This window comes from Heliangelus exortis, chromosome 22 (assembly GCF_036169615.1).
Source record: "Heliangelus exortis chromosome 22, bHelExo1.hap1, whole genome shotgun sequence".
NCBI classification, from domain to species: Eukaryota; Metazoa; Chordata; class Aves; order Apodiformes; family Trochilidae; genus Heliangelus; species Heliangelus exortis.
The window spans coordinates 2,912,501-2,924,535 of NC_092443.1; the positions used below are offsets into that span (position 1 = coordinate 2,912,501).

At 42.1% G+C, this 12,035-nt stretch overlaps 1 protein-coding gene across 25 annotated transcripts in view; it reads left to right on the forward strand.

The window, feature by feature from the left end:
• Positions 1–12,035, forward strand: part of FNBP1 (formin binding protein 1) — a 95,281-nt gene that overhangs the window by 72,914 nt on the left and 10,332 nt on the right. For 8 of the 25 annotated variants that reach the window (XM_071765883.1, XM_071765880.1, XM_071765881.1 and 5 more), the window contains 3 exons: positions 4,157–4,243; positions 7,314–7,328; positions 10,898–11,007. In XM_071765883.1, the coding sequence (XP_071621984.1) occupies positions 4,157–4,243; positions 7,314–7,328; positions 10,898–11,007 (212 nt within the window). The remainder of the gene's footprint in view (positions 1–4,156; positions 4,244–7,313; positions 7,329–10,897; positions 11,008–12,035) is intronic. The other 17 variants (XM_071765893.1, XM_071765885.1, XM_071765887.1 and 14 more) reach the window with 3 other exon arrangements.

Below are 12,035 nucleotides of genomic sequence, written 5' to 3' on the forward strand. Positions count from 1 at the left end.
TTGTCCAGAGGCAGGTTCTGTAAATGTACCTCCTTGCCTTGGTTTTTTGGTGTTTTTTTTTTTATTTTTTGCTTAGGGAATTGTTTTCTCAGTGGCTTTTATGGGGGAGGAAAGAATTTTTCAGTTCTGCTTCTGCAGCAGCAAAGCCAGGGATGTGTTGGTGGCACCCAGATGGGGGGGTGGGTGCCTGGCAGCACTGAGACACTTGGGAGAGAAAGGCACTGCAGGGGGTGAAGGTTTGGTCAAAATCTGGTGCTCTAATAGTGCTGTTCATGGAACAGAATATTGAAAATAGCTCTGAGTATTTCTAATTTGGTTTAAAAATAGTAACTTTTAAGTTTCAAGCTTGTATTTCAAATGTGCAGCTTCTTACTTAGCGAGTATTTGGCTGTATAAATAATTCTACATAATAATTGCTTTCAATAGTTACTGAAGAATGCCATTATTTTATAAATTACCCATTCAAGAAGCCCAAGTGACTCTGTGAATCCAGGTTATTGGTTTTAATTGTTCAGTTTGAAAGGTGAAATGATGAGAAGAGGTTCCCAGAGTCTCCTCTGGAATCCCTCGAATCTCTGCTGACGCTTTCATTAAAAACGTGCAAGGAGAGGCAATTGCTAAATCTTCATTAAACCTTTCACTCTGTTCTCTTTCTCTTGCATTTCCTTCCCCTGTTAGCTACCAGGATGTTTGTGTGTAAACACTTTTCCTGCCTGACTCATCCTGGAGAGCTGGAGCCAGGGTTCAGAGCAGTTTTCTTTTTCCAGAGGGGCGAATCCAGGCCGCTTGGTTTCCCTGGACATCTGGAGTAGGAGAGGCTGCAAAGCTCTGGCAGCTTGCTCTGTTTTCAAGACTTGGCAAGTTGATTATTTCGTAGGTCCTTGATGAGTTGCTAGACAAATGGTCAGAGTAAAAAGATCATGAAAATGCCTCATGACCTTCAAAAACCAGAGTAATTCGAACCAGGCAAAGATAAATCGAGAACCACCCCCAAATCCTGCTGATTTATCAGATGAAAAATGAGGGGGTGGCATTTCTTTCAGCTGATGTGGTTGATAGGACCCACTTTGTATTGAGTACAGCCAGATAATCCTGTTAATTGTGCTTTTACTATAAAGTTTTGTAAGATGCCCTTTTCTCAGCTCCTCCCCAGAAGCTCAATCCAGAAGTTTGCTCAGGAGCTTGAGCAGTGATGTTACAAACACTGGGCTGTGGTATTAGCAAGGAAATTAGGAGGACATAAACTGTCCTTTCCATTTCATCTCTAGAGAAATACATCATTGGAGCCACTTTTGGAAAGGTTGTGCAGGGACCAGCAGGACAGCAGAGGGGACACTGTTTGCCTTTGGACCCAATAATTTCATTTGTTCTGAATATTGTCCCTGCACTGTTTTCTCTTTGTTCAAAGAAAAAATTCCATTCCAGGCAGACACCTTGGTGGAAAAGGTGGCCAGAAGGCATTTTAAGTTTTATTTCAGGGTATTGAACCAAACTGGCATGAGAGTCCTTGCTGGGTTGGTTGATGAGCTGAGTTGGTAACTCCTACAAAAAGCCAAGGTAAAAATTGGTGTTTCAGAGGAAACTGGATCATACTCCTGTTTTTTGCACTGGCTTAAGCATGAAGTGCAAGCCAAGGAGCTATTTAATGTGAACAAGTCCAGTAGATACTAACAGGATAAATATCCCTAACAGGATAAATATCCCTAACAGGATAAATACCAGCAGCAGAACTGCACATTGTAATTAATCCTTGAAACGTGAGTGAGTAGATCCCCATGCAATTATTCCATTAAATCTTTCATACCAGGACCTGTCTGGAGAGGCAGGATGGTTTCATAATTTCCATTCAAAGTTTTGGTTTAGCATCTTAGGTTGCATTTGGAAAGAGAGAAGAAACTAAAGCAGAAAATCACTGGTGACTGTTAAATTATATCATTGCTAATAATGTCTTCTGCACCCAGTCTGGTTTTAATTTTGCTTCCAAACCAAAAATCCAGTGAATCTTGTTGTCATGGAAGGAAGCAGCTGCCTGAACAATTTACAGCAGATGGAAGGTTGATGTAGAGGTGCCAATAGCAGTGTCAGTGGTCACTGCCAAGATGAAATTTTAGTCTGTTTGAAAATTCAGGTGCAGACTTGTGTCAGTGCCTATGGTTTTCCAATCACATTTTTGTGTTCTCCTCAAAGCTTCTTTCTTCTAACCCCAACAGCAGAAATGTCCAGTGTAGAAAATAGTGTAAAAACATTATGGCAGTTGTCATGGATCAGAGATAAATGAGATGGGGGGGGAAAGTCTTTTCAGGAGTTTTTGTGAGTGCTGTTTCTAATAACTCTCTTAAAAGGCAGTACAAAAGTAGTGTGACTCTTAAAACCAACTCTGTTTCTTTGGGGAAGTTAAAGGCAGAGGAGCACAAAAAAAAAAAAAAAAAAAAAAAAGGAAAAAAGAAAAAGAGGAACCACTTATTTCAGTTATAATTTCATTTATGCTTGCTCTGCTTTTTCTAATTTCATTTTGAGGACAAAGATGACTTGATATTCTGCTGGTTGATCTTAATTTCATGTCCTTTTCTTTTATTGCTCTTGCAGCAGTAACATCAGCACGTTTATTTAAAGAGCAGCACTTCTGAACTAACAGCATCCAGGGGTAGAACTTACACCTTTGAACCACCACCTTGCTTTTCCTCTCTGTCCTGGGAGACCGGTTTGTGATGAAGAGAGAGGCTGGGAGGGGGACACAGACAATTCTGTCACTGCCCAAGTTCCAAAACACACCCGGAGGGACTTTTGTGGTTTCCTTTTTAGTGGAAGTTGTTGACTTCATTACTGTGGGATTTTTCTTTCCATTGCACCAGTCAATGTTTTCCCTCACCATCCCTTCTTGCCTGTGACATCCTCTGCAGTTTTCTCCCCCAACCCCCTCAGCTCTGTTTGGGGTCTCAGTTTTTTGTTCTGTGGGCATGGAAACAGCACCCAAACCAGACTCACCCCCTCTCCTTCCTACTCTGTTCCCTGCCCCTGGGAATCCTTGTTATTCCAATGGCAGTGTATAAACCTGTGCTAAAACCAGGATTTTTGGGTGGGGGGTCATGGAAGCCATGATCACATAGAGTGATGCATTTTTTTTATCTTGTGTGTTTGAGCTAGCATTTTAAAAATATGATGATTTCTAATTTTTTATGAGAATGCTAAACTCTATAAATCCACCTGCTTTCTGGGAAGCTTCCACTTTAAACTTCAAAGCAGTTCAGTGGGTTTTTGGGTGAGGGGGATCATAGAAGCCATGGCTTCTTCTAGCACATAGAGTGATGCTTTTCTTTATCTTCCATGTTTAAGCTAGCGTTTAAAAACTATGATACTTTCTATTTTTTAATGAGAATGCTAAACTCTATAAATCCACCTGCTTTCTGGGAAGCTTCCACTTTGCACTGAAAGGCAGTTCAATGGGTTTTTGGGTGGGGGGGATCATGGAAGCCATGGTTTCTTCTAGCACATGGAGCAATGCTTTTCTTTATCTTCCATGTTTAAGTTAGCATTTAAAAACTATGATACTTTCTAATTTTTTATGAGAATTCTATTTTTATTAAATTTCTATTTTTTATGAGAATGCTAAACTGTTTATACATTCACCTAGTTTCTGGGAAGCTTCCACTTTAAACTTCAAAGCAGTTCAGTGGGTTTTTGGGTGGGGGGGATCATGGAAGCCATGGCTTCTTCTAGCACATGGAGCGATGCTTTTCTTTATCTTCCATGTTTAAGTTAGCATTTAAAAACTATGATAATTTATAATTTTTATGAGAATGCTAAACTCTATAAATCCACCTGCTTTCTGGGAAGCTTCCACTTTAACCTTCAAAGCAGTTCAGTGGGTTTTTGGGTGAGGGGGATCATAGAAGCCATGGTTTCTTCTTGCACACAGAGCGATGCTTTTTTTTATCTTGCGTGTTTTAAGTTAGCATTTAAAAAAATATGATGTTTTCTATTTTTTTGTGAGAATGCTAAACTCTTTATACATTCACCTAGTTTCTGGGAAGCTTCCACTTTCCACTTCAAAGCAGCTCAATGCCAAGCTGCCCTTTGCTGTAGAAGCAGTAAACACAGAGGTGCCGTGCTCTTCTCCAGTGTAACAGATGTGTGTTTTCTCTTGCTGACTCACCAGCAGACACAGTCTTTGTATATTCACAAAGAACTCATGAAGAGGACTTTAGGGACCCCCACGTGTGCCGTTGAGGCTAGGGAATATGTTGTAAGTCTGTGTATGGTGTGCTCAGCCCATACCGTTGCTGCACAGTCGCTAACCCCACTTACAACGCCCTTGGAGTGTGCTGTGGAAATGTGCTTTGGTGAAAGAGAACAGGAAAATTGGGCAGGAGGCAAGTTGCAGCTTACCCTGGGGTCCTCAGGAAAGATTTCTGCCCGTCCTGGAAATGCTGAAATTGGCACAAATGGCTGGACCTGTTAAATTTGGGGTAAATACTGCAAAGGGGTCCCGTGCGTTTATTGGGTGAACGCACCCTGGTTTCCAGCAGTGCCTCGGTTGTGGGGAACCCTCCTGGAGCTCCCTGAAGCTTCCCTGAGCTCTCTAATGCTGAGAGTTCATGGAATCAAGATATTTGACCTCTAAATCCAATATTCAGCTGGAGCAGAGTGGGGGGAGATTGGGGACAGGACCACTAAGAAAGCAAATGAGCTCCTGGTTGAGTTGGGAGCCCAGTGACTTTATTTCCACCCTGATTTCTGTAAGTGAGGTTGGTGTCCGTGACTGTCCAATAACACATGGACTTGCTGCTCTCTTTCATGCTCTCTCATGTGTTATTGAAGCTTGTGGCTCTTAGGCTCTTCATTTTTTTTCCCTGCCAGACTAAGCCAGACCTGGTTTAAATTGACAGCTTGAAGCAGATTGGCTCGTTTTGAAGAAATGTGATTTATTTGATTACTCGGGGGGGGGGAAAAAGCTCTCCCCGGAGCTGTGAGCAAGTTTCTAGCTGTGAAAACCCAGCAGAATGGGCAAAAAAAGTAGTTTTGTAGCGTTTAATGCAGATTTCTCTTCGGTCTGCTCGTTTTTGTTTATGGAAATGGAATCACTGTCATGTAAAATAATGAATCCAATTCAGAAATGGAAAACTGAATGTTATTTCAGCATTTCATTGTTTCCAGCCTATGATCTGCTTTGTTATTTGTACTGGTTATGACAATCCCCGATGTATTATATGAAAAAGCTATTAATAAGCTCTCTATTTTTGTCCCACTTAACAGCCTAAGAATTTTGGCATACGGTGTCTGTAATCCCTTTCAAATTTGCTGGATTTACAGCAAAAGAGCAGCCCTGCTGCAGATGATTCTTTGCAGTAGTGTAGTGCCTATAGAGTGAGTAGTGTTTAGCAAGTAGAGCATGTAGCATCCATTGTGCCTCTTATAGAGTGCTTCCTAGGTAAATATTTATTCTGCACCATGAGTCTTGTCTGTAGCTGTGGCCAAGGATCTCAGTTTGTGCTGCTCGTGTCTATGCTAAAGTTCACAGGAGTCCTAAAGCAATGATGCCAACAAAAGCTGCCTCTGCTGAGCTCCTTCAGCAGTGTCTTAGCTCCTTCTTTCTCCTTCCTGCATGATTTTTCTCTCAAATGGATTGGGTTGGGTTGGGTTTTTATTTTATTTTAAATGGCCTGGTAGCTGAGAGTTAATTTCTCCCCTGCACTGGGATTATTTAAATGTGTTTATTTCCTGAGGGGGCTGAACTCGAGGGAGGTTTCACTGCTGAATGCATCAGATGGAATATTTTGCTCTTTGTTTCAAGGTCATCTATTTTCCTTGAATGGTTGCCATGTCTTAGTGCAGAAATTCTGATAACTCATGGTAATTGTTCTCTTGGAAAAATACCTATTTCTTCATGTGTCAGAAACATGGTAGATACGGAGCCACCTTTCCTTTAAACTCAACCCTAAATCCTAAAAATGAAACCATCTCTCTGGGAGCTGTTGGTAGTGAAATATTGGAGACTTCTTGAAGAAAATGAGGTTCAGCAGCCTCAGAGGACAAACCACTGCCTGGATTTGAGGCATTTCCAAACTTTGACATCTTGAGCACCAACCACATCAATTTGGGCACTCAGGGGTTTGTTGCACGGTGTTGCACAAGCATTTCACGACTGTCCCCAAAGAGCTGCCAGGACAGGAGTGTAGACTGCTGGAAGAGGAGGCAATTTTTAACTCTCCCTGGAGCACCAGGTAACCTGTGCTCCTCAGGAGGGAGCAGAAAGGCCCTGCTGTAACCCTGAACTCTTGGAAAAACTTTGGGATTGCAGCTGCCCTGGCTTGCACCCTTGGGAGAGGCTTTGGTAATTTGGATGGTTGGCTTCCCAGGTATATTTGTTCACCTGGGTAATTCCTGAGGCTTCTCCAGCTCTAGATGTCCAAGTGCTGGAGGGCAGAAGCCAACCCTGCCCCTGCCAGGGCTCTTTCAGCATCATTTTAGTCTTGGCTTTGCTGAGAGAGGATGTTTTGGCTCTGTGCCAGGAACTGTGGTAACCTTGGAAGAATTAGATCCTGGATATTGTTTAAGGAGCTTGAATAATGTCTTACCAGGCTGTCACAGAATCAATTTGGTGTAAAGAGGAGAGATTTGTATCCTTCTTGGTCCTGACCTTGTCTGACTGCCTGGCCAAAGGATGGTTTGTGGGGTGAGGACCCAACCAACTGGGTTCTCTCAGGGATGTTGCTTTTTGGACAGAAGCCTGAGAGGGAAGAAATCCCTGGAGATCCATATTGTGCTTTTTGCAGCTGGAGGCCAAGTGCAGCACCTTCCATCTCTGCTCTGGGTTTTGGCCAAGAAAAGGGCTGATGCTGGGGGCTGCATTTCAGCACATTTTTTGGCCCGAAGTGCCTGGTGTGCATTTACAATTTCTGAGGTGTTTTTCCACTTCAGAGGTGCTGCTGGAAAAAAACAAAATAAAAGAAAAAAAAACAAAAAGGAAAAAAAAAAAAAGAGGGGAAAAAAAAATAAAAATCTCTGCAGCTGCTGCAGGCAGGGATTCCAGGCCAGATTTTCACCTGCAGTCCCAAAGCAGATGTGTAGAGCTACAGCACTCTCCCATTCCTGATTCTGGTGAGGAAAAGGCAGCTGACTGATGGTGCTGGCCCATCTTGTGAACTTTTGCACAGATCTGGTAGTGGTACCCATTTTGCCTTCCAACAGCAAGGGGTTTATGTGGCATTTGATTGTAACATCAGTCTGAAAAAGTTCCTCTCCTACTGATGCACTGTTTTTTTTTTCTCTTTCTCCCCCCCCCCACCCTATATCTCTCCAATTTTTACATGAAGCTTTCTCTCAAGCTGGTAAGCACATTTACAGCATGTCTGTCCTGTTTTTTAATCACAATTTTCTGTGTGTTTTTAATGTGCACTGTGCCACGTATGACATGACACTGAAATTAACTCTGAAATTTGTTTCTCCTTTGTGTTTACTTTTTTTGCTATTTATCAGATAACTCTGAATACACAGGTCTGGAGTCTAATAGAGGTGATCACAATTCAGTCTTGCTAATGAGATGCTAAAAAATAATTCTAATATATAGTTTAGTTTTCACTTTTTATAATCCGGGGCTATGAAAATGTAGAACAGTAAAAAGTAATTTGGTGCTGTAAACGTTCAAAGATTTAAAGAAGGATAATTAAAGGTCTCTGTGCTTGCTGGACCTTTTCCAGAGAGAAACAAATGGCTTTAGTGTAACATATCTGCAAAGTTTGCTTTCCATGTCCAGGTATTGCTGGAAATCTCCATCGTTATCACCTACATTTTACAGCCCTCTGTAGTCCTTTAGAATAACTAATTCTGATATTAATTAAAAGCTCTGTAAACTTTAACCAACAAGGTTAACCCAGTCTGATTTCCATTCCCAAATGGAGCTATGAATCCTAAACTCAATCTTGGATGCAGCTGGGGAGGTTTCTTGAACTCTGGTAAGCCAATGTGTTACTGAGTTGGAGAGGGAAGGGATGAACAGGTTTGGGAAAGCAAATCCTGTGCTGAACTGCCTAGAATTGTACTGCTTGAGCTACCCCACACCTTGGGATCTTCCTGAAGGGTTTTCCACCTTCCTGAGCTCAATCACAAGGAGAATTTGGCTGCTTTGCTGCCCTGCTCTGTGCCAGCATCCACCAGCCACAAATAACTGCACTTCTGGGCACCTTCAGAGCATCCTTGAAAGTTTCCTTATCCCTTATCCTTGGATCAATCATTTTGGGTCTCTCCTGTTCCTAGCAGCTTCCTTGGAGATGTGTGGGATCTGTAGGTCTGGAGGTTTCAGTGATTTATTTGGGTTCCATTAGCAATATTGCTTCTCCCTGAAGACCTGAGGTGGGGGTCTGAGGGAAATCTCCAGCTCAAATTTATTCTTTTAATCCATTGGGGTTATAGCAGGGATTCCCAGGTGTTGCTTTCCTGCTCCCAGCACTGGAACATTGTGGAGCTGAGCTTTGGATGGAGGAAGAAATCCTCTCTAAATGCCTGATTTGTGCTTTCCTCTGGGATCCCAGCTGTCCAAGAGTTAAAACTGAGGCTGAGAAACCTTCTGCTCTCCCCAGATGTAGTTTCAGCCCTATCCAGGTCCTAATGCAGCATTTTTAAATTTTTTTATTTTTTTTTAACATTCATTCTGGGGACAGTTTGCATCCTAAATCTCAGGATCTTTCTGCAAATCAATGTGGTGAGCACTCTGCTGGTCCTGTGATAACACAGCAAAACCAGCCCAAATTTTCCCCATTTTCCACCTCACTTTGGAAACATTTCTAAAAATGCTAAGAGGTAGCCCAGGTGGTTTTTTTGGAAATGGGCCCAGCACGTGCAAAATTGCCCCTTGGCTCTTCCTTTGGGAGCTTCTGTTGTGATGGGAAACCAAGCATGGAATAAACTCAGGGAGAGATCAGCTCCAGGGATGCTTCCCCTGCAACACTGAGGCTTTGGGCTGAAGCACTGTGAGAAAGAGACTGAATTGAGCCCAGCCTAGGATTTTTAAAGTAAAAAAAATTTAAAAAATGCTTTTCTAAAGGAGTTTGCTTCCATCTGTTGCATGCTTCAAACTGGGGGTTTTATAAGTGACCTCTCTCTTCTGCTTGGAGTTGAGAAAAATATTTTACATCTTGTAGCAGCTTGGTTATTTACAAGGCTACATCCAGAGGCTTTGCCTTAAAGAGAGATATGTATGAAAATATATATATATATAGCTTTAGTGTTCAGATTATTTGTAGAGGGTATTGAATCATTCTCATGTCTCATGTGATGGGGGAGTTACTGTCTAGAATTAAAATAAATGTCCCCTGTAGTGTGCCCAGCAGGTAATGTAATATCTCTGAGACTTCATCTGGTTCAAGTTTCAGAACTCACTCAGTTGGTTCCTTTATTTCTCTGAAATTTGCTTTCTCATTGCCTCAAGAAAGGGAATTTCAAGTCCATTATTACCCAGATGCCCAAGACTCAGCCAGACCCAGATGCTGAAAATCTTTATGGCACCAATTTCATGAGGTTTTCCTGCTCTGCTTCTGCACTGCCTGGACCAGAGGAGGTGCCCATCTGCCTGTAGCTGCCCTCATCCCTCCAACACCCCCAAGTTTGCTTTTTAAATCTAAATCTAAATCTTCAAATGCAGCAGAAGGAGCTCAGTGTCTCAGCATCTTCAGTGCAGAACTGGAAGGGTCCAATGGGCAGCAGATTTCTGGCAGTTTCCACCCCATCACCCTCCTCTCAGAGAGGGCTTTGGCATTTTAATAAGAGAAATGGTGCAGCTCTGCTCACAAGCTTGGACAAAGCTGCTGGGCCATTGAATTTGGCTTTTCAGCTTTGGTTTTTTTCCCATTCTTTCTTCCATAGGTCAGTAATCCCCTCCCTTAGAAATGAGATGTGGAATGAGAAACCAAAATAATAAAATCCTGTGCAAATTCAAGATAATGTACAAGAAGCTCATTCCTTTATGGTGCAAATAATTAGTATTGATGTGTGTTCAGTGCAGCCCCCCCCAAACTGCCCCTCCTGCAAGACAAAAGTGGTATTTTGGAGGCAGTAGCATGGATGTATTTTATGTGTCATGTGCATGCTGTATCAAATAGAAGCAATCAAGGAGTTTGAAGGCAGAAAAAGGGGTTTTCAAGCAGAATCACACAAAGGTAACCACTGTGGTCTTCAAATATTTTTTTTTTTTTTTTTTTTTTTTACTTCTGATTTCAAACAAATTGATTTTGTGACTTTGTAACTCTCTGTTTTGATGCTAGTACAGGTGAGAGAGGAAAATAATGTGAGGCTTTGACATGGGATGTGGATTCTGGAAAGTTAAGCAGCAGGTTTTAAAACTGCAGAATCCCAGAGGAAGCATTTTTTGTTACCTTGGTGTGTTCAGGAGAGCTCTGACATCAATGAACTCTCTTGGGCCAACACTCAGAAAATGCAGAGCAAGCCAGGAGTGTGCACAGAGATGTGACAGTGACACAGGAGGAAAAGCCAGGAATTGCTTTCCTGGGGATGCTGTCAGTAGCAGAGGCAGAAAAGATCAGCTTTCCATGAGTTTGGGACTCTGTTAAATAAAATCTGATGAGAACTGTGGCTGAAAAGAACTCCTCAGCTTTGCTGCTGAATTCTGGCATTCTTGGTGATCTCCTCTTAGCCATTTGGTATGGAGTGGAATGTGGTCCTGGGATTATTTCTAAGGCATCCCAAGTCCTGACCTTTCAGGGCCTGCTGGCTCTCTGGGCAAATTATAACAATGCTTCAGACCATTGGGATTTTGCCCAGATTTTTGTGGGCTGTTTTCAAAGTGCAATCCTAAAGGATTCTTTCAGGCTCTGATTATTATTATTTTTTTTTTTTTCTTTCTTCTTTCTTTCCCCCCCCCCTCCCTCTCCATTCCACTCTGCAGGGAGCAGGGCCAGAAGATTTCAGCAATCTCCCACCTGAGCAAAGAAGGAAGAAACTTCAACAAAAAGTTGATGAACTGAACAGAGACATTCAGAAGGAAATGGATCAAAGGTATGGCAGGGAAAAACAAAATTTCCCAGAGAACTGAAACAACAAGAATGGGCAAATAAGAACAAGGTTCTAGGTTTGTTTAATGTGCTGTTCCAAGAAGAGAGGAAGCTGAGAGATGGAAGGCACTCCCCAACTCATGGAACTCAGCTATTTAATTTAGGGTGGGGGATGTCAGAGCCAAAGCTGTGGTTAAGCAGAGCACCAGGTACTGTGTGATGGGCAGAGGATGTTCAGAGCATGAGAACATCACCAAAAATGCTGAGGGATTGCTGGGCATCTTAAAACTCTGACCTGTGGCTTGGTTCCTGGAAGCAGAAAAATACTAACTCCTGTGCTTTTGTGGGTATTTTGTCTTTAAGGCTGCATTGATCACCTGGGTTGAGAACAGGGCTGTTTTACACATTTTTATTGATTCTGGCAGCCTGTATTTGTTGCTTTGTGTTTGTTGAGATTCTGCAGCTGCATTACAGATTCAGCATTTTCTGTTTGCAAGAGACAGAACATTTCTTCCCTGAGTGATTTCAAGATTAAGCCTCTCAGATACTAATCTAGCCCTAAAAATTGCTTTTATTGGTACAATGTACCTGCATTTTCTGCTAGCTTGCTTTTGATGAACCTATTTTTTTTCAGTTTGGTAACCCAAGCTGTCCTCCTCATTTTATATCATGAATAAGGAGGAAAAACTGCACATGGTTGTATGATTTCTCATTGATTTTTTTTTTTTCCCCTCTGTGGTAACTTACATTTGTCTCTGTACAGATTTTCCTTTCTGCTCTGCACTGAGTCTGAGGTAACCCAATGTTAAAGATGGACATGAAAACAGAGCAGAATTAAGTTACTTTAAATAAAGTCAGCATATCACTGAGGAAATAGCACCAGAAGTTAAAGAGGAGTTAAAAAAATAGTAATAAATATGACTCATGTGTTTGCAATATTGTCCCTTAGGCTTTCAACCACAGAGCAGTCCCACTTCCTTGCCACCCACACTTTTTCCCAGTTTCTGTGCACACAAAGCAAAGCCAGGAACA